This window comes from Coenobita brevimanus, chromosome 86 (genome assembly GCF_032717465.1).
Source record: "Coenobita brevimanus isolate Jiangsu-jjx chromosome 86, ASM3271746v2, whole genome shotgun sequence".
NCBI classification, from domain to species: domain Eukaryota; kingdom Metazoa; phylum Arthropoda; class Malacostraca; order Decapoda; family Coenobitidae; genus Coenobita; species Coenobita brevimanus.
This window is the reverse complement of record NC_137039.1, coordinates 27,527,052-27,549,858: the sequence shown is the minus strand read 5'-3', so window position 1 is coordinate 27,549,858 and position 22,807 is coordinate 27,527,052. Positions and strand designations below refer to the sequence as shown.

The window sequence follows — 22,807 nt, the reverse complement described above, 5'->3', positions numbered from 1 at the left end:
CACACACACACACACACACACACACACACACACACACACTGCCTTGTTGTTGTTGTCATTGTTGTTGGCGAGGTTAATATGGACGTGATTCCGGTGAAGTACAGGCTGAGGTCCTTTCTTTGCAGTCCACCACCGTCCTCCTTCCGGGGGATAGGGAGGGAGTTGAGATAAGGGGCGTCTTTACAACCAGGCAGCTCCGTCTCCCAGTTATATCAGTGTCACCGCAAGAAGGCGCCCAATTTCAGCACTCAGTTCAGCACCCAATTTCAGCACCCATTTTTTCTTTTTCAATAGGCCTATCTATGGGAAGGTGTCTTTAGTTCCAGTCTCCAGGCGATTTTATTTGGTTATTCTCCCAAGCCTTCTACGCTCAGACTCATGCATTATACTGAGAGAGAGAGAGAGAGAGAGAGAGAGAGAGAGAGCATGCAGTAGAACGTTAAGGTGCTGTATGCAAAATAAAGCGCTTAGGAAGAGATGCCACGCAACTTCACAGGTAACCGCAAAACACGTCGTACACCCGTACGTTAATGTGGGCTCTGATACACGTTCAAGCAGTGTGTGTGTGTGTGTTTGTGTGTGTTTTAATATCTCTCTCACACACACACACACACACACACACACACACACACACACACACACACACACACACACACACACACACACACACACACACACACACGCACACACACACACACACGCACACACACACACACACACACACACACACACACACACACACACACACACACACACGCTAAGAAAATCGAAAAATAACCGCCCTCAATTTTAAAACCCGTAATGAAGACTTCCCATTGGTTGCGCGGGCTGTGACGTCACGAGGGGAAGCACCAATAGAGATATCGTCTAATCTGGTGTGTTTTTTACCAAGAATTGAACCTGTTTTTTGAGATAGAATCATATATGTGGGAATTATGGGGGTGGAAGGGTGGGAGGTGAGACGTAGATTCTCTCTCTCTCTCTCTCTCTCTCTCTCTCTCTCTCTCTCATAAACATGCATTTTCTTTAGAGGAAGGAGAACTGAGAGAGAGAGAGAGAGAGAGAGAGAGAGAGAGAGAGAGAGAGAGAGATTGATTCAAAGCCTGGAATGTTGTTTGAAAGTATGCGTGATATACCAAGTTATGTTATTCTGTGTTATTGATGGAAAGTATGTCGATATTAAAACTGTATATAAAAGAGAATAATAAGGTGCAAAATAAATCACTAAAAGAGCGACCTTTCGAAACCTGCTCTGTCACTTATAACATGGACCGTGAGCCATACCAGTGAGCGATTTTTTTTTTTTTTTTAGTCTACTGTTTTTTTTTTTTTTTTTTTTTTTTTATGCGAGGAAGAAGGAACCAAAGGCCATGAGCCCGCAGTAACAGTTCCCTCCAAGAGAAAAACAAAATACAAGAGAGAGCCAAATTCAAGATCCGATCATTTTGAGATGCCTGGACACACTGCGTTTGAAAGACTGGAGATCATAGGCAGGAGGAAATACAGACAGAGGGAGACAGTTCCAGAGCTGACCTGTTGCATGAATGAAAGACTGGGAGTAACGGTTAACTCTTGCATTAGAGAGTTGGACAGAAAAGGGATGAGAGTTTGCTGCCAGACGGGTGCTACGCGCCCGTCGTAGAGGTGGAGGAATGCAAGCAGACAGTTCAGAGGAGCAGTGACCATTAAAGTAGCGATAGAAAAGAGATAAAGATGCAACAGTGCTGGCGAAGAGACAGAGGTTGAAGGGAGTCAGTAAGAGGAGGAGAGTTAATGAGACGAAAAGCCTTTGACTCCACCCTATTGAGAAGAGCTGTATGTGGGGAGCCTCCCCACACATGAGAGTTGTACTCCACACAGGGGCGGATAAAACCCCTGTATAGAGTCAACAATTGTGCAGGGTAAAGAAAGAGCGGAGTCGGCTTAGCACACCCAATCTCCTGGAAGCAGATTTTACAAGAGATGCAATATGATCTTTCCAAGATAAGTCCCGAGCAAATGAAACCCCAAGCATGTTCAAGGATGATGCAGGATTAATCTGAATATTATTAAACATTAGTGGGTATACCTGTGGAAGATTTTGTCGGGTTGATAGGTGTAAGAACTGAGTCTTAGAAGCATTAAAGACAACCATATTATTTTTACCCCAGTCAGAGATATGAGCCGAGGGGGGGGGGGGGTGTGCCATAGCCTCATCCCTTGTTTCTTGAAGTAACTGTTGAGATGGGCGTTGCGGGAACCGAATGGAAAGGTGAAGGGTGGAGTCATCAGCGTATGAGTGGATAGGGTTAGATGTACAGCTTAGAAGATCATTGATGAATAAAAGGAAGAGAGTTGGTGATAGGACAGAGCCCTGAGGAACACCACTGTTGATAGATCTAGGAGAAGAACGATGGCCGTCTACGACAGCAGCTATAGAACGACCAGAAAGGAAGCTAGCGATGAAGGTACAGATAGAAGGATAGAAACCGTAGGAGGGCAGTTTGGAAATTAAAGATTTATGCCAGACTCGATCGAAAGCCTTTGAGATGTCAAGTGCAATGGCAAAGCTTTCGCCAAAGTCCCGAAAGGAGGATGACCAGGAGTCTGAAAGGTAGGGTGAGAAGATCGCCAGTGGAGCGTCCCTGACGGAACCCATACTGACGATCGGAAAGAAGGTTGTGATAGGAAAGATGCCTTAAAATTTTTTTATTAAGAATTGACTCGAAAACTTTTGAAATACAGGACGTTAAAGCAATTGGACGATAGTTGGAGGGTTGGGAATGGTCACCCTTCTTTGGGACTGGCTGAATGAGAGCAAACTTCCAGCAAGAAGGAAAGGTACAAGTTGACAGACAAAGGCGAAATAGTTTGCCTAGGCAGGGTGTAAGCACAGAAGCACAGTTTTGAGAACAACAGGAGGGACCCCATCAGGCCCATATGCCTTGTTAGTACTGAGGCCAGTAATGGCAGAAAATACATCAACTGAAGAAATTTTAATGTCAGCCATGAGGAAGTCAGAGGGGGAAGTGATGGAGGAACAGCACCGGAATCGTCTAAGGTGGAATTGGAGGAGAAAGTCTGTGCGAAGAGATCTGCTTTATCAGTAGAAGAAATAGCTACAGAACCATCAGAGTAGAAAAGAGGAGGGAAGGATGATGAGGTAAAGTTGTTAGAAAGATTTTTGGCAAGGTGCCAGAAGGAGCGGGAAGAATTCGAGTTGGAGAGTTGAGAGCATTTAGTATGGATGAAATTATTTTTAGTAGAGCGAAGAACAGACTTAGCACGATTCCGGGCAGAAACGTAAAGATTATGTGATTCAGGGGTGGGTTGGCTCCGGTACCTTTTGTAGGCCTTCTCCTTGTTGCGGACAGCATTAGAACAAGCGTGATTAAACCAAGGCTTTCTTGCGTTAGTCAAAGGATATGAGAAAGGAATGTATGCTTCCATGCCCGAGAGAATAACCTCCGTAATGCGCAAGGCACACTCAGATGGCTCACGGCCATGGTGCGTCTATGTTTCTTAGTTAGAAATAGGGTGATGATGATGATGATGATCATGTATAGGGTGATAGTGGTGGTGACGATGATGTTAAGGATGGAGAGGGTGATAGTGATAATGAAGGTAGTGGTGGAAAGAATGATAGTGATGATGATGGAGAGGGTGATACTGATGATGGTAATGATAGTGGTGGTGATGATTGTGGTGGGAAGAATGATAGTAATTATTATAATCACTATGATGTCAAAGATAATTATGATGTTGATGATAATGGCAGTGGAGAGCATGAGATTGGTGATGATAGTGATGACGATGATTTTCCTAATACCTAGCGGGTGTAAACATAGCCTTGCTTTTCTCCTTCACAGCAAGAAGTCAGTCCTAAATTGAATACTGGAAATAATAATAATAATAATAATAATAAAGTTAATATTTATTCAGGACGATTTTAGCCACTATATTCAGACAATTTTATTTATTCAGTTCTATTTAACCTTTTCAGACGATTTACTTATTGTACTCAGACGATTTTATTCCAGCTTATAAAGGGCGTGCAGTAGTGAAGGGGTTAATGATGGCTGTGTCTAACCCCTCGTGTTGGAAAATGTGTATCTCGGGGTTTTAAAAGATCGTCTGGTATAGTTTGTTTAAGATCCCTAACCCCACTCAGCTCAGTTGATGGCCAGGTGTCAGATGGGAGGATAAATGCGACCAGGAAGCTATTTTCATTTGCTCTCGGCATTGCTTAAGAATTTTTGTAAGCCTATTTTCGTTTCCTCGGCCTTGCTTGAGAATTTTTGTAAGCCGATTTTGCTCTTGGTTTTGGTTAAGAATTTTTGTAAGCCCCTTTTGATTTGCCCTTGGCTTTGTGAGAACTTTTAGACATATTTTCACAACATTTTATTGCAGACACCTACTCCTTCGTCACCCACAATCATGTTTTTGTATAGTATTGTACAGTAGTACTCAGACCTATCAGTTCTGTCCTTCACATATCAGCCTTTTTCATTCATACTGGTTTCTGTTTTTTGTTTATCACAGCCACCAACACTAAGACAATGAAAAACTGTACACTGTGGAAAGGTAGCTTAAAAATAGGTAAATCTGAGCAACGTTTCCAAGATCAGTAAATTATAATGACACAGTTGTTGGTAACTTTTTACACAGGGCATAACTCCTTTTAACTTTTTGTCAACTTCCCTCTTAGCTACCTCAGATTCCATCTTGAACCAGTCAGACAATAATAATTGGAGAAAGTTTGTGTTCCTTATATCCCTGTTTACCCAGCAGCACAGTTGGGGACATGGATGTAAATTCAGTGGTTGTTGTAATGAAAGTTGTGACTTTAAAAAATAATAATAATAACCTATTAATAATATCCGCCTTAGTGACTCGCTTTCAGTCAACAGGCATTAATCCCAACCTGTTTCTTGCCTCAAGACAAGCAGATCTTCATCCCATCTCTGTTCAACTCGCTGTGCAAACGTACTGGTGTGTTGATCATTGTTGAAACAGTCTTGCCTTTTATTCTTTTCTTAGTTTTCATCTTTCAAATTCTGTGTTTAGGCACTTCAAAATTAATAGATCTTCAAGTTTGTTCCAATGTTGTTTAATCATTGGGAATTAGATTTTGACAGTCTTTCCTTCAGTGTGTAAGAATTTAGAAAAGCAGAGACAAATTTTTGATCAGGAAGATTTGAGAAACTAATGCACCACTGCATTTGTAGTTCCTGTGCTTACAGGTAATGAATGTTCAGCACAGTCATTTGTACTGTTTGTATTTAACACTGGTTCCTCAGTATTTCTGTAACAAGCAGTGTTACTGTATAAGAATATATTGATTCATAGCTGAGAGTGCTTCTCCTATTTAATTACTGTACCTTATATGTAGGAAGTGTACTTTTGTAGTGGTGAAGTCGTGAATCTTTGAGTACTGTGCTGTTTATGATAGCTTTATCCATCTTACAGTAATCCAGCATTAGAACTTTGTCACTGAGAGACTAAGCTATGCATGTCATGTTTTCAGGTTGATTGAAGATGCTGGTGGAAGGCTCAGGAGGTGGTGGTGGTGGTGGTGGAGGAGGAGGAGAGGGGCGTGGCAATGGGGTTGCCTCACCTGCCAAGTCAAGCGGACCCACAAAGGGAAACAAGACAGGCACTCTATCCAGCAGCAAAACCAACCCCAACATCAGCAAAACACCATCACCCTCAGCAGCAGCAGCAGCCGTCACCCCTCCCATGCCAGCCACCCCAACTAAGAGCTGCTCCAGTGCCTTGGATGCGCAGCTGATGTACACTCCACCTCATGTTCTCATCCGCTCAATCTCTTCACTCTCGCAGCACTCACTTAGGCCACCTACGCCTGAAACAGACCAGGTTAGGGAATCACTATCTATCTATCTATCTATATCCCGACTCCCTAATCCCGCAAAGGGTGGCCGCAGACAAAACGCCTCCAAGTCGCTTTGTCACCCACCATTTGACTACCCTCCCCCCAACTCACCCCCCCTCCCTCATATACCTCTCAACTCCATCCCTCCACCTCATCCTCGGTCTACCTCTCCCTCTCCCTCCCTCACTTGGTAAGCTGCTGTAGTCACGCAGTTGCAAGCGCTGGTTCGAATTGGGTGCCTAAATGGCTCACTTGGTAAGCTGCTGTACTCACGCAGTTGCAAGCGTTGGTTCGAATCCTCGTATACCCATGGGGGTAGGGGGGGTTTCAAGAATACTCCCCCAGTATCCCTGCTTGTCGTACGAGGCGACTAAAAGGGTTGGTGGTGGGTTAGTGCCCCACCCCGTAAAAAGAACTAACTAAAAAAGCGAATAAAGCGCCTCGGACCCGGACGTTAGGGAATCACGCTTTCTAAATTTGGTGTTTGATTCTATGTCCCATGTGTACATAAGATAATAATGATTTTTATCAGTAATGGAGTGCCACAAGCACGTTGTTGTATAGTGATAGTTCATCTTAAATTGTCACTTGAAATACAGACCTGTATGTCCAGTCTCCCTCTCTCTCATATATATATATATATATATATATATATATATACAGTATATATATAAAACCGATGGAGCAAAAGGCTGACTGACTGGACACCAAGATATTGTAAGCATAGCAGAAAAAGGACAGACAGGACGTGGAGAGATGAGATAGAGATGTTTGCAGGGAAAACGTGGCAAAGATTGGCTCAACCGAGGAATTCGTTGAGAAGGTTTGGAGAGGTCTTTGTTCAGCAGTGGATTTGCAATGGATGATGATGATGGTTTTATATATATATATATATATATATATGGGTTCAAGACTCATGATAAACTACACATTAACTGCTCTCCAGTTTCATTCACTTTGAAGAAAATTTTGTGACTCCTGAGAGCCCATTTTAGTAAAAAAACAAAAGATGAGAATGCTTTGCAAAAAGATAAATAATAATTAAAAAATAAAGTAATGTATTATTATTCATAACAAATGGATTGTTATCTTTAGTTGTGAGGATTTTTAATATTCCAAGCCATTGTAAAATTAGCAGTATGGGCCATCAGATGCGTCTGTACCCATAGGATCAATTGTTAGGGGAAGGAAGTTGGGCTGGAGAGGAAATAGGCTGGGGAGAGAGCCAGTCAGCAGCCAAAATTTGGATTATGATCAATTCAGCATTCTTGTTCACTGTTACGTGTCAGGCAGTGTTAGGATGTTTGGAATGACAGAACTACTGTTGGGAGTTAAGTCGGAAAGGGGAGGATCTCACGAACCTTTCATACTACTCTCTCTCTCTCTCTCTCTCTCGTGAGATCGTAACTCGTATATACATGAATTTATTATTTACACCGACTTCTCTCAGTTTACTTGTAAATTTTTAATTCGCCAATGGTTTAGCTTCTTGTCACATGAAAGTTTTTAATGGTTTACCATAAAATTACCTTGAAGTCAGTAACTACATATTGATTTTGTTTTTATTAACCCAAAAAGTTTTATAAAATTCACAGTAGGCCAATGAAATTGCCTCATGGTAGAATCGAATTTTTATAGGTGTCAATATATTGAAGAGAAAATGATTCCTTTAGTCCAAGGGGTCTTTTGTTAACCTCTGAAAGACGGGCATCGGAATATTTGATACGCTCAGGACCGGCATTATCGGCGGGTGCGATATGGTGGGGGGTTTGTGGGGGGGTTTGGTGGGGACTTGTGGGGGGGTTCGGGTAGGGTGGGGGTGGGGGAAGAGGGGTTGGGTATGGGTGGAGGATGGGAGTGGTCTTGGGGATGGGAGGGTTGGGTAGGGGGGGTTTGGGGGGTGGGGAATGGGTGGAGGGTGGGGTTGGTCTTGGGGTGGGGGGATTGGTAGGGAGGTTCGAGGGGTGGGGGTGTTGGGAGTGTGGAGGTGGGGGAGGGTGGGGGTGAGGAGTAGGGGGTGGGGGTTGGAGGGTTAGGGTGAGGAGTAGGGGGTGCAGGGGTTGGGGTTGGAGGGGTAGGGGGTGGAGGATGGTTTTGGGGATGGTGGGGGGATTGTGGGGGGTTGGGGGTTGGGGTGGTGGTGTTTGATGCGGGGATGGGGGTGAGGGGTGGGGGTGACAGTGGGGGAGTGATGGGGTGGGGATGTTGGATGAGGGGTGGTTGGGGGGTGGTGGGGGTAGGGTGGAGGGGTTGGGGAGGAAGGATGGAGGGGATGGGGGTGGAGGGGGTGGGTTGGGGGTTGTGGGGTGACTGCACATACAGACACCCGTCTTATAGCCCTAGTACCCTCGGACAGCATATGCAGACACCAGTCTTTCAGGGGTTAAAGAAGAGTCTGAGAGTAGTGAAAGCACTAAAGGTTATGACATAAATCTTATTTTGTTAGAGGTTAAGATGACATGTTTTAGTTACTGATAGTTGATGGCCAAGCTGTTGTACCCACACAGGATGATGGACTAGTGTGTGTGCCTGCCTTGAGAAAAGGTGTGCTGCTTCAAGCACGGGATCGCCTCTTCTCTCGTTGGAAGGAGCGGTACTTTGTCCTCACACGGGATTACTTGGCATGCTTCAGACGAGGCTCCACCAAGTACTCTGAAATGGGATCATTCATATTCAAGGTGAGCATTCAGGGGTAGTGACTGTTGCATGAGACAGTTATTCATTTTTTCCAATTACTGTTTTTATGGAAAATATTTTTCACATTTCCCATATATGCTCTTCATTGTACATTATTTGATCACAGTGAAGTTTTTGCTTGGTGTCTCATATCTATCCAGATCAGCCTGTATTTTGATATGTATGAAGTTAACCAGTTCTTTGTAACATTTTAGCATTGTACCTTTAAGCAGATTAATGAAGGTGTAAGAAATATTGGAGGATGTCACTTGATTTGCTTGTGATATTACTGAGTTATTGTTCATTAGGTGAACCTGGCATGTGTTGAGTGTGTAGAGTGGCAGGACAGGCGAGGTGGCCCAGCTCTGGCACTATCCTTGCCACGTGAGGGCCGGGTGCTACTGAGGGCCAAGAGTGGGCTAGACCAATGGTACCGCCTCCTCTTGGATGCCACCAATGCCTCACGACATCGCCGCTCAGCCCTGCGTCGCGGCACCTCAACCACTCATCTCAACCACACCAACAACAACCTCGACACAACACCACCTTCTAAATCAAGTGAGGGATCTCCTGGTTGTGTGCTGTGTTACTAGTAATTTTTGTGCAGTTAGATGATTGCAGATTTGTAAGTAGGAAGGAGCAACTGAGAATTGTTTTTACTGTGCACATTAGTAAGTACTTTAGGGAAAAGCTTAAGAGAAACAACTGAGAATAGTTTTTACTAAAATTATGATGACCTGTATGTAAATTTGGAAGTGAAAGTTTCTTCCTGACCTTGATTAAAGTCAGTGTCCAGTATGTATAAAATTCGTGTAATCAGACACACTGCCTCTCCTCTCCAGTGTATGTAAATATAGTTTATTTACCTGAGAATGTCTTCAGCTGTAGCACGTATTCAGGATGAGCAGCAAATATTAATATCCAAATTGTAACATGTGAAGGGTTGTGGCACTTGTGTGAAGGATGACTGCAGGGTTTTGTGAACAAACTTTGTAGTCTGTACATTGACTCAGATGCATTAAAATTACCATAAATTAAAAATCAGATCATCAATACATAATTGTTCTGCAGGAGTAGTTACTGTAAAGGGTTATTTGTTTGTGTAGGTGGTATCCAGTACAGCCTGAGTGGGTCCACCCCAGAGATCACGCGGTTGTGTGAAACTGTGTGTGATGACTCTCCTGGAGGTACCAGCGCCCGACTTGTCACTCGACACCATCGATTCTCTTGTAAGCTACCATAGTTCAGTACTATGTGTATGCAGTACTTTGTTGTACCTCTGTCAGGTTTAAGTTAATTAACATGTGTCACTTTTCTGATGTACAGTATTATCCATGTAGTAGCAAAGTGAAGTGGCTTGACTAAAGTGTGAAAGGTAGTTTGACTTATTTCACTGGGCATGCTGTTGACAGTTCTTACACTTTAATGCTTTTTCCTTGTTTCTGGATTCTCCTTGACCAGAGGGGGGGGTTAAAGATCAGAATTATTAGAATGGTCAGTCAGTGATAAGAATAAAAGTTCTGGTAATTTCAAAGGAACTTGCACTGTATGACAACAGTTTTCAAGGACAAACTTTTCTTAAAGAGCAGTATTATAATAATACAGCTGTGCAGAGTGAATGATATGGAAAAAGGCATCAGAGATAAAAGTGAAAGTCATCTTTTAAATGTAGTGAACTGGGTAATGTTGATGGAAACACATGACACATCCCTGCCATACAGTGAGAACTGCTTGTGTAATTGGGTGCCATAATATCTGGTCATCCATTACATCTGGCTTAGAGGTAGTTATAGCCAGGGTTTTGTACCAAACGAAGACCTGATGTGTTATGGTGGGACTTCAGATATTTACTAGACTACATGAGGATCAGTTCACCGTGACCTGTTACTTGGGCAGCCTAGAAATGCTTATGCAACAGGTCGCCATTCCTTGTGAAACCTCGGCTACAACTTCCTCACTCTGGAGTAATTATGTAGGGTAAGTAGAAACTAAGATTGATAACTGTTTTGTGTATTATGTGACCTGGTGTGATGATAGGTAACCTCAGTGTTTCTCCACAGTGCTGGCTGATTCAGACCTTGGGTCATGTGATACGGATGTTGCCACTCCACCCTCATCTGTCACTTCATCCAACAAGTTTTCAACCTCAACTTCTGCATCCAATACCTCAGGTACAATGTTTTACTCATGTTCTGTCTCTTTGCTGTAGGGCACCAGGTCATTGTAAATTCAGTACAACCAAAAGTCACATATGTGTGATCCACCATAGCTTGTATGGTAACTTACATGCATGTTCAGGTAATTCAGTAGATGTGGCATTATTATAGAAATCTAAACTCTTGAACTTTTATGGATAGATAATTTTGCATAGAAAACACAAATACAGTAAAATCATCCATCAAGGCAGGATGTGGAAAGCCTTGACAGTTCTCATGACTTCCAGTATGGTAGTTTGAGATCTCTTTTGTAAGCTGAATAAAATTATATGCTGAGAGCCAGAATGAAATTCAGTGGGTACTGACTTACTTGAGAGTTTAGTAGTCAAAGAGACCGTAATTACTTAGTATGGGGGCTAACAAGCAGTGTATGCAGTTGAAAAAACTTTTATTTTGGTGATGAGTATACCATTAATATATCTTTTAACCCTCTCAAACTCTTTCGACACAACCTGCGTTGAACAGTTTCTGAGTTCCACACCACCCCCACGGGCTGACCCAGACCCTACTCACCACACATCCCTCACTAAGTGATGTGCACGACATTGGAAAATGTTTCCAGACAACTTTCTCCCCTGCCCTTATTCATTAATGTATTGTTATGTAATTGCTACATGTTATAAATGAATAAATGATCTTCCTAATGGGGGGAAAAAAAAAAAAAAAATTACCATATTTTATCTTTCATTCATTTATTCAACACTGATTTCTCACAGATATATAAACAATTCGTCAATGCTTGCTGAGAGAAAGTTGTAGAGCATTTATTTGCAATAATTTTCATTTTAAAAATGACACTTCTAGCACTGTTAGAAAGATTTTTATGGCTTTCGGAACAGAAATATCTCGTTCTTTGGCAACGCCTGGCCGCTCTGGTAGCGGCTGGCTCAACATCGTAAAATATTTCCAAACATTTAATTCCTCTGCCCTTATTTGTAGCTGTATTGTTATGAAATCGCTACATTTTATAAATGAACAAATGATATTCCTAATGGAAGAAGGAAAAAAAAGTAAATTACTGTATTTTTTCATTCACTCATTTATTCAATGTCAATTTTTTAGAGATTCTGTATATCAGCATTTTGTCAGTGCTTGTTGAATGCTGTACAACTTTCATTCAGCAACATTGACGAAAGGTTTATACATGTGAGAAATCAGCATTGAATAAATGAGTGAATGATAAAGTATGTTTTTTTTTTTTTTTTTTTTTTTTTTTTTTTTTAATAGAAAGATCATTTATTCATTTACAACATGTAGCAATTTCATAACAATACAGTTACAAAGAAGGGCAGGGTAGAAAGTTGAATGACTCAACGGAAAATCGTGGCAAAAAAATATCACAACAACTTATATGGTTGGACGCAACCTGTGTTGAAAAAGTGCGAGTGGTTGGATTTCACTTGGATGCAACCTGCGTTGTAAAAGTGCGAACGGTTGGATTTTTACCGAGCCCTTATGTGTGAGAGGGATAATTATATGTTGCATATCTGGCAGTTGTGATATATTTTTTTTTTTTTTTTATGCAAGAAAAGGAACCAAAGGCCAGGAGCCTGCAAACCATTCCTTCCAAGAAAAAACAAAAACGATACAAAAGTGAGTCAAATTCAAGATCCGTTCATTTCGAGATGCCCCGACACACCGCATTTGAAAGACTGGAGATCATAGGAAGTAGGAAATACAGACAGAGGAAGACAGTTTCAGAGTTAACCTGTTGCATAAATGAAGGACTGGGAGTAACAGTTAACTCTTGCATTAGAGAGTTGGACAGAAAAGGGATGAGAGTTTGTTGCTAGATGGGTGCTATGCGCCCGTCGTAGAGGTAGAGGGATGCAAGCAGACAGTTCAGAGGAGCAGTGACCATGGAAGTAACGATAGAAAAGAGATAAAGATGCAACAGTGCGGTGAAGAGAGGGGTTGAAGGGAGCCAGTAAAAGGAGGAGAGTTGATAAGACGAAAATCCTTTGACTCCACCCTATTGAGAAGAGCTGTATGTGGGAAGCCTCCCCACACATGAGAGTTGTACTCTAAATGGGCGAATAAAACCCGTGTATAAAGTCAGCAACAGTGCCAGGGTAAAGAAGGTACGGAGTCGGCTTAGCACACCTAATCTCTTGGAAGCAGATTTTACAAGAGATGTAATATGATCTTTCCAAGATAAGTCCCGAGTGCATATAATATAATATAGTAGATGGTAGCTATAGTCCTGTTGGTGTTATTGATTCATATGATTTTACCAGCATGTGAATAATATACAGTATGTAACTACATAGTGGCGGTGTATGTTTTAGGATCTGGTGGATCATCCTCTCTGGCCTCGTCACCATCGTTACGTGGGTCATGTGCCTGGCCTCGACCTGCCTCCCCAGTACGACCTGGACTTCCTGATGCTCCACGATCTAGACTCTCTCTCTATGAAGGTGGTCGGGATTTGTCCAGCGCCGGCAAGTCCCGTCACTCAGTCTGCTTAGAGTCCCGTGACCCAGACATGGCCAGGAAGCAAAAGAACCGCCACTCAATTTGTGTGGAGCCACGTGACCTTGCCAGGACTCGTGCCTCCCTGTGCCTGGAGCCCCGCAATCCCCTCCTGGACCTGATGGAGAGCGTTGAGGCAATCCCTGCACTCCTTCCTCATGATGATCACCTCACTCACTCACCTAGGACCTCACCAGCCAAGAGTGAAGGCAAGTGCAACTTAGAATTTTTGAAGGTTAGAATAATGAAACCACTGATGTATTACCAGGATTCCATGGACTTGAATGATTCAGTGTCCCATTTCATCGGGGATGCTGTTGATAGTTCTCTGACTTCTCTACATTCTCCTCCCCTGTTTCTTCATACAACTTCATCCCATCCTTACATGGTTAAAAAGTCATGAGGATGAATAATGATCGAATGATCACCATCCCCAGCTCTGTTTCTGCACCTTGAATTATAACCTCTTATATAACCCCTTCACTATTTGTTACATGTCAAACTCACCCAAGACATCACCAGCCAAGAGTTAAGTTAAACGAAACCAAGAATGTTTGAAGGCTTGAGTGATAACTAAATGATCACCATTCCCCTCCCTCTTTTCACAACTCAAATCTCAATCTATCTTGAAACCTAATCCATATGTGTCCTAAATAGCCACAGGGACTTCACACAACTTATGTCTCACTTTATCACTAGTATTTAACCACTTGCTCAGAGATTCATATACTTTTACATGTGCTTCACTATCATCATAAAAATTCTTTACAGAATTCACCATTTTTCCATCCACAGCATACATATTAAAATCTTCCTTAATCCTTTGTTAGTCACATAGTTAGATGCTTTTATCAGATCTGTAAATGCCATACAGTCCTCCTTATTGCTTTCTTTATAGTGTGTTGTTCATTGCAGATGTCCAATTTACAGGTCCTGTCACTCATAAAATCACAGTGTTCATCACTTACTAGACATTCTTACTGCATATATTCCCTACCGTCTTTATAATCATCCATTTACATCCTGTTCTCACATATATTGTGTACAGTACTCAGAAAGCATCCCTTGACAAATATTTTTTGTATTGATGAAAAGCATTGAACTCCTACAATCTGATGCCATATATATTTTTTTATTTTGTTACTGCTATCCATAAGATTTTATTAACTTCAGGCTAGACTGTTCAGTGGGAAGGATTTACATATCGGCTTCATTAACTGCATTGCCACCAGAGATCCACTTAAAAGTTGGCTGAAGTGTCCTGTCAGTAGGAAATACAGCAAAGTTTTAGTAGTGAAGATGATAAATTTATAATACAGGTAGTTATAGTACTATACACTCATGGCAAACTGCTGCAAATGACAAAACAACCTATTTCAGGTGACAGAAGATCCACCAATGAAAGTATGGTGGAAACTGACCCACGGCCGAATGTGGGAGTGACCCCCCCAGCCTCTCGTCCCCGTGCCCACTCCACTTCCCTCACTCCAGAGCGCTCCCTTGGCCCACGCTCCCGATCCAATCTCGGCTTCTTCAGACACTCCGCCCTCTTCAACCATTAAGAGTTTCTATCCTTAATGCTTGTCATAGATGTGAGAGCAGGAATGTCACCTGAGTTTAGACTGCAAGTTTGTTATAGATTATTGTATACAAGAATGTTTAAGATGGGACTGTGAATGTTGTTACGGTTTGCTAACTTCAGATTTTTCATGGCATAGTGTCTTGTAAGCATTTTAATGTTGCATTAGTAGGAGTGTACTAAGCTGATGTAGCTTTATATGAAACATCTAAAGTATAAAGAAAGAATGTGTGTGAACCTGAGAGTTGTTGCAGCATAATGTTTTCAGAACTTGTTGTGGTATGGATGTAAAACCATCAAGCAATAAATTGTTATGATCAAACACATATTAAAATATACAGTAGCCATTAGGGTTGTGTGTTAAAATGAGCTGGGGAGTCAGTTTTGTGGTATTGAGTTGTTCAAAATTACACTTAACACACAGAGTTGACCACTAAGGTAGTTAATATTGCACTGAACCATGACTGTTACACAGTGAGATCTCAAAAATAATATTTATTTGCCCAGAAGAAAAGCAGAAGTCTTTCACTGATTAAGATTATATTTGCACAGTCATGCTGTTCATTATACTATACAAAATTGTTACAAGAACAGGTTATATTCATTTTAGGCACTGCTCCTGCATAAGATTTTTAAACACACAGGTGATCATTAGATATTATTTTATATCTTTGATGGTTGCCATTATTGTAAGTCGTAGTCCTTTCTTTATAACATTTAGATATGTTTCTCATTCATACACTCTAGCAACTGTAAAACCACAATAACACACACCCTTACTTTATGATGCAAAACAAGGAGTCAACATATTCAAAGCTTTTCTCAGGATTCTTTACATGAGTACAGTGCTAATGTATGAGTTACTGCACTGTAGTTACTGTTCAGAACTAATCTAAAGTGTGATTTTCAGAAGTTCACAGTAAGTTTTTAGGTATAGCATCCAAGATGTGAATTAAAACTGTGTTCTGTGAATTTTGGAGTGTTTACAATTTGGTATGTTTGGAATATCAGAGCTGGATGTGAAAAGTTAGTTAAACAGCATCCTTGTGTGGTAGTGTGCATGTGTATGTGCCTGAAACCAATATGGACAGAGTATGTGGAGTGCCTGAAGAGTGTTTTTGTCTGAATGAAGTTTAGTTAATGTGCGAACTGATGAACTGTCTTAGGCATTGGATATTATGCCTCTAATACCAAACCTAAAATTTGAAAAGCTTTCAGTTTGGAGAGAGAGAGAGAGAGAGAGAGAGAGAGAGACCTACCCAAACCGTTTCTTTTGCCAAAGGATGATCACAGTGCTTCTTTGAGTTATGCTGCCTATTGTTTAGTGTACTGTGTTATGTATTAAAAGCTCTGGTACTCTAAGGATGTATCACATTATAAATTCTTTATTTAATGAAATACCATTTTGATTTTGCTTAATTTAGTCACATTTTGTATGACAGTTGATACTGTATGTCTATCACTGTACAGTGGAATGCTTTGATGGCTTATACCTGAAAAGTATCCAAACCCAACATGACAATTAGGGAGGTTGTCACATCTCATATGTAGTGCTTGTATTGTAATTATTCTTTTGTCTTACTTCCATGTTTAAAGTTGTTTGAATTATCCATGTTTTAAAAAGATGAAATGTAAGTTCTCATACCTTTTCTCCACATCCTGATTTTGAAGAGTATTAGAAGAGTATTAACCCACCAGTCCAATTTGGAGAGAAGTACTGTACAGTCCATTCGCTTATTTGCGAGAATTTGGGCGGTAGAAGACCTCGCTCTTTAGAAATTTTGTGCCTCACAAGTAACATACCTTAAGGGGAAATTCGTTTTTTTGTACATTACAAATAACATACCTTAAGGGGAAATTCTAATCGATGGGTGGCCGGCTCAAAAGTCACCACTTTGGCTCCTAGTCTGTCATATTGCCTGTGTATTATGGGACATTAAACACATGAACACAATAAGTATAACCCACTCAGTAGTGCCCTACCTTAAAATCTAAGCAGGAAAGGCTTAGTTGACTTGAAGAGGTAGGGTTTCAAGGCAGGGTGAGACAGTTATGGTGCCCTGGCCCCACCACCCTCTGCACCGCCCTACTCCATCACACCACCACCACCACCACCAACGTGCTTCACATGTCATGAACCCCTCAGAGTCCAAGGCAGATGCAACAGATGCACCATCGTCATTATCCTCTGCTGATATTAAGGGCACTGGCTCTTTTTCTTGCTGTGGTGTAGTAAAGAAGTTTGTCGTCAGAGCCTGATGCCTTCAGTTCACTTCCATGGCATGCCCGTCTCGGTAGTAATGGAGACTGTTTTCTATGGCATTCAAAAACCTCTTGAGCTCTCACTTTACAGTTTTTGTTCATTGTCACTTGATCTTTAAGCTCGTCAGAGGCTGGCCAGGGTTTTGGTTACACTTCGGATCGGTAGATCTTCACTATCCATGGCAGTGGCTAGTGACGTCATGACTCATGTCAGTTCCTCGTGTGCTGTACAAGGGTAGGTTGCGCTCTGTGGCACGACACTGGATTCGGCTCAGTTTTGCAGCCCCAATTTCGCATTTTCAAAACAAACTTGCCAACTGCTGATTATTTAATTTTTTCACACCCCCATTGCGCTCTAGGTATTTCGCATCATAGAAACTCGTGTATTAAGTGAATGGACTGTATCCAATTTCTATTTTTATCATGAATTATACTTCAGTTGTGGCTCAGCATTCCAGTATTGTTTTATTTCTGTATTCAAGCATATGTAGAATTGAGTGGTGGGTGTTCTGTAATCACCTGATAGTATTGCTCCTGTGTACATGCAGACAGTAACCCTCTGAGTATGGTTGATATCATTTTTTATTTACTTTTGGTTCTCCTGGGTGATATTATTCAGCTTTGGAAATGTCTCTTGTATTGAAGGGGTTTATTAAGGCTATATCTAACCCTTCAAATTGAAGGACCTATACCATGTTGAATAAAGTGACCAGTAGATGGCAAGAATAAAATGAAAAAGACACTCTCAGGCTCAGTGGTTTAACTCTTTCAGTCAAGTGACGTATGTTTTGTTTTTTCTGGCAGCAGGTGAGGAGAGCATCCTTATACTGAAAGGTTAATAAAACTTGTGTTCTAAGCCCTCCAGTTTGAGTCTTTCCTGATCTGAATAATATGGTATGGAGATAACAGGAATTAGACAGAAAAGACATCATTGTGGTGAAAGTGTTAAGGATTATAATTGTCTTGAGTTTTTGGTAATAGAAATACTGTTGTGTGATGATACCTTGATGTGTATATGGTTATGGTATGTCAGTCCTGATCCTTGGATTCAGAATGGCAATCCAAGTATCTGAAGAACAAGTTATTTAGTTTGATAATCAAACACAGTTATATGTCCAGTCACAGTAGGAGGTGATGTCACAAAAGTCAGTTGATGTGCAGTGAACAGTGTGACATCACTTAATAACATGACTGTACAGTACTTAAGTTGTAATGGCAGCTATTTTTTTGTCTTTAAATGAAGGGGGAACACAGAAAGAAAGCTTCATTAAAGACCCACTCTTGTACCTTTCCCAGAAGCTCTCATACTGGGTCCTCATACTGTACTTTCATCTCTTATTCTTATACTGTATTAATACATCAACTGTTAAGTTGGCTAAACCACCTTTCTGTTCAGCTCATAATGACTGTTGTATCATAGGCTGTGCCAGTGTTGGTTGTATCATATAAATTTGCTCTCACTGAAGTAGTTTGAAGTCTGGAATGAAAGTATACAGAGTGCAGTACAGTATACTACTGAAATTATGTCATGGCTCACAGGTCACATGTTTGAGTAATAGCTCCTTATTCCAAAATCTTAGTAGCATATTTTGACTGTAGATAGTATTGGATATAAAATTTAATGAAATTTTGTTGCTTCTTTACTTATATTGTAGTTGTTGCTTTATGATGATTTAGCGTGCATGGCGTGACCAATGGAAGCAGATTTTGAAATAAATCAGCATGCATTGAGTGACTAATGGAAGCAGACTTTGGAAGTAATGGCTCAAGAACTGCCATTTTCTTAGTCATCATACTGACGAGGTGTTGTTAATCGCAGATTTTGGCAGAATAAATCCTTGTACTAGTACCATATGTATAATGAAAACAAAGTTTATCATTGTGACTACAATGTTATACAAAAACTCATTATCTGATGTCTGCCACAGGTTCCTGCTGGTATGTCTGCCACTACTGCAAAGTTGCTGCTAGATTAGATCATATTGAGAAGCAGTAAATAACAGTAACTGAAATGGGTAAGTCATATGTTATTAGTATGAAGCTTATAAGCATTCATGAACTTATACCACCCAGTCATAGTGTACGTGAATGTTTATGAATGTGTCATGTGTTTGTTTATAAAAGTACATATTACTTTGTCAACAAAAGGAAGGTAAAGAATACAAAGTACAGAATAATTTCACAAGATCTGAAGAAACAGCAGACTGTATAAAATGTGGCAGGAGGATGCAGTAGTGAGATATATGAGTATGTATGGTGTTTAAGTGTAACAGTGAAGGTAGCATGATGAATAATGGACTGCACGATAGCCTGTGCTTTCTGTGTAGCACTGAATGTGCTGGAGAGACTAGCTCTAGTATATGACAGTTTTTTATAACTGAGTGGTTTGACATTACTGTAATTGTTATTATGCTTCTCAGGACACACAGTTTTCCTACATTTATGTGGTGGCAAATTGCATAGATTTTTGGTCACTTTCTATGGCATTTATAACTACAGAATGGATATTGCCGTTAATTATTGAAACCATCATTTACCTCAACTCACTGTTTGCAGGAGATAAGTCATTAGCTGTAGGATTAGGGATAGAGCATTGTATTAGGGAGGTAGGGCTAGGGATTTTCTGTGGGTGACTGATAAAGGATTGATCAGCAGTTGCGGGTATTGAGCTATGATTAGAATGCTTATGTGTGTGCTCTGCTGAAAGAAATAAACATCAGGTAGAAGATGTGCAAAATGATTAAAACCATTACTATATTTGGCTTGTAGATTTAGGATGCAGTTCTTGATTTCTCCTCCCTAGTGTAGGTGGTATATGTCAAATTATAGGTTACCATCAGTTACACAGGAACAGTGTATCAGATGTTGCTCCACAGCTTCCATAGTTGTTTCTTGGTAAGAGTTAGTGTAACAAATCAGTGGCAGGTTTGTAAGTGTAATGTCTGTGAATATTTGGGGTCACTTGTTGACCATTAGGGTGTACATGGAGTTGTTTGTTGTTAAATGTGTATGAGACAGTTATTTGCATGAACACTAATTATGCAAATGTGATCAAAGCAATCATGGTGATACAAAGCCCCTAGGTGATCCCATGGCTATGTTACACAACAGGAACAGAACTTGGATTATTTCTTAGCTGGACCTGGCTTGGAATATTGATTGTATAAGCTGATTACTTACTACATAGCACACATCTATGTATAAGTTACTTGCAATTCTCAGTTTCCACATGAAGGTGTTAGGGAAATATTCATCTGATTGAAATGTCCACTCTTATACAAGCACTGTAGGAGTCTGACTAAGATAGTTAACTCTTAAGTATTTATGAAAAATTGCCTTTTATAACTAGTCATATGGAGTGTGTAAAATAGGTGTTGAGACAAAGGTCCACATTCTTGCGAGCTTAAGAGGCTTTCTGGCAACTCTTGCCAGTTTGTTTCTGCATATGGCATGTTAATATTCCCTTGTTTGGTATTTGTACAGCCTGTGTTGGTAATAAAAAGTACAGTAATAAATAACATACAAGTGAATGGTTAAATGTAGTATGCAAAATACAATATACAAATTAGGAGGCTCTAGCAAGTCTCCTAAGTGGACAAAAATATGACTCATCACGATGCACGTTTGTGGTGCATTTAGGATTTGCAGAGGATAATCTGTAACAGAGATGATTTATTTAATATGAAATTGTGCATTGCCAGGCTGTAGTAATGTCTGTTTACTAACCAAACTAAATCCAGACAGTAAAATGCATTAAGTTTTATAAAATATAGTAAAATAAGTTCAGTTTTGACTACATTGTTGCTGCTGTTTAAGGAGAATACTTGTCTAGGAATGTAGCTGTCAGTGTTACAAGCAAAATAATTTATTTTGCAAGTTATAATTAAGGTGTTCTTGAGGTGACACATTGCAGGTACAGTATACACAGGAAAGTGTAGGCAGTGTACAGATTATATTGTCTTTGACTTGATGATAATTTTGTACAATTGGAATATGACAATAATCTGTCATTAGAAATTCAAGTAAATAAAGAATTATAGTGCTAAGGAAGCCAGACAATAAATTTGTGATGGTGCTGCTGTGCGCTAAGCCATAGAAATGGATGTAGCCAAAGCCAGGGGTTTACCGTACATTGTTACAATCAAATTTTGTGTGTAATTGCTTTAATAAAAAATTTAATGATGAAATCCTTTGCGAACCTTTGTGGAAACTGTTATTGAAAACTATATAATGACTTCATAAGTCTGGTAACATAGTTTTCATTTTGTTCCTGTTGGCTTCAAATGATTTAATTTTGATTAGGGAGAAATGAACCTATGTCATGGTTGATGGAGACTGGTTCTAATCTTGTTTTTACAAGTGGTCCCTCCAGATTTTAACAAAATCATCCGTAATAATAATAATAATAATAAAAACGTGGTAAGTGGGGGCACTCACCATCCACTCACTTGATGTAGTGCTGCTCTTGGGTGTCTACTCTTTCCTCTCCCATCCTTCTTTCCTTCCATCCTCTTCTGTCTTTCTTTCCTTCATTCTTTCCTCGTCCTTCTGCCTACGAGTGACTTTACACTCACTCTTCTGTCTTTTTTTCCTTCATTCTTTCCTCTTCCTTCTGCCTGTGGATGACTCTGCACTGAATGACAAGCCAAATGGTTTCCTGTACACCAGGAAACCATTTACTACGCTGGGTGGTAACTATATAACCAAATTTTGGCACCTGGTGGTTTAGTGAGTAATTATGGCGCTCCAGTCGGATTGAGCCAGTGAAGGTTTATATCCAAGGGATGGTTGGGGTTTGTTGCTCACGTAATGCCACTCAGGGATGAGTGAGGATGGTCAGTCTCATCTTGTGTCAAGACCAACTTGATTAGCCCCAGGCTTTTACGCTTCTCATGGGGCAACGTAGGATTGGATGATGAATGAATGAACGAAAGACAACATCTTTTGGATGAACTAATCTACCCTGTACCATGATCTAGTGGATTAGAATGCATTAAATCAACTGAAGGTTCAAGCATTCAAACCCAACCATTGACAGGAAAGGTATTTGACTGGCATAAAGTAAGAGCATCCAGTCACAGAGTGCAAGCCTTCCTCTCTTCCTCTTTCTCCCATCTTTCATGTCACTTTTTAATACTCCTTTCCTTTGTGGCTTTACAGTGAGTGATTAGCCTAATGGTTTTCTGTAAGCCAGGAAACCATTTACAATGCCGGGTATAACCAACCGACACGTGTTCCCTACGTTTCAACAAATGGGTTGGCAGAGGGTTTGTTCCTGTCCCCACGAATTCAAAGACAAATGGCCACCCCTTATGGGATCATGGTGTCTGGCCATAGATAGTACTGTATTAAAAATTTGACAAGAAGGCTTAATCATACTAAAAGGATTGATTGCTCTGATAGCAGTCATAATGTTGAACATGACCCTTTGGTGAAAGAACTAAGCAGCAGAGGGAGAAAAGAATAACCTGGCAGAGTTGACAAAACAATGGCATTCAGAAACTTATAAATAGGTAACAAGTAACACTATTAAAATTATGAATTATAAACACCACCATACAAAATAGAAGTACAGGTAATGAGATAGGTATTCTGGTAGGTGGTGACCGTGAAGCATGATTGGTGGTGTATCGTCAGGCAGTGGTGATGTAGTCTAGTTTGGTGTCAGGTGGTTGTGCTAGTGTGTGGTGTCAAGCAGAGGTAGTGATGTGATGTGGTATGATGCCAGGT

At 40.7% G+C, this 22,807-nt stretch overlaps 1 protein-coding gene across 1 annotated transcript; it reads left to right on the top strand.

Moving 5' to 3' along the window:
- Window positions 1–5,517: 5,517 nt before the first annotated feature.
- On the top strand, window positions 5,518–14,798 carry LOC145410626 (uncharacterized). The gene is made up of 7 exons (XM_080280738.1): window positions 5,518–5,856; window positions 8,380–8,550; window positions 8,857–9,106; window positions 9,655–9,777; window positions 10,609–10,719; window positions 13,053–13,445; window positions 14,617–14,798. The coding sequence occupies exons 1-7, from the start codon at window positions 5,518–5,520 to the stop codon at window positions 14,796–14,798; spliced, it is 1,569 nt and encodes a 522-aa protein (XP_080136864.1).
- The last annotated feature ends 8,009 nt before the right edge of the window (window positions 14,799–22,807 follow it).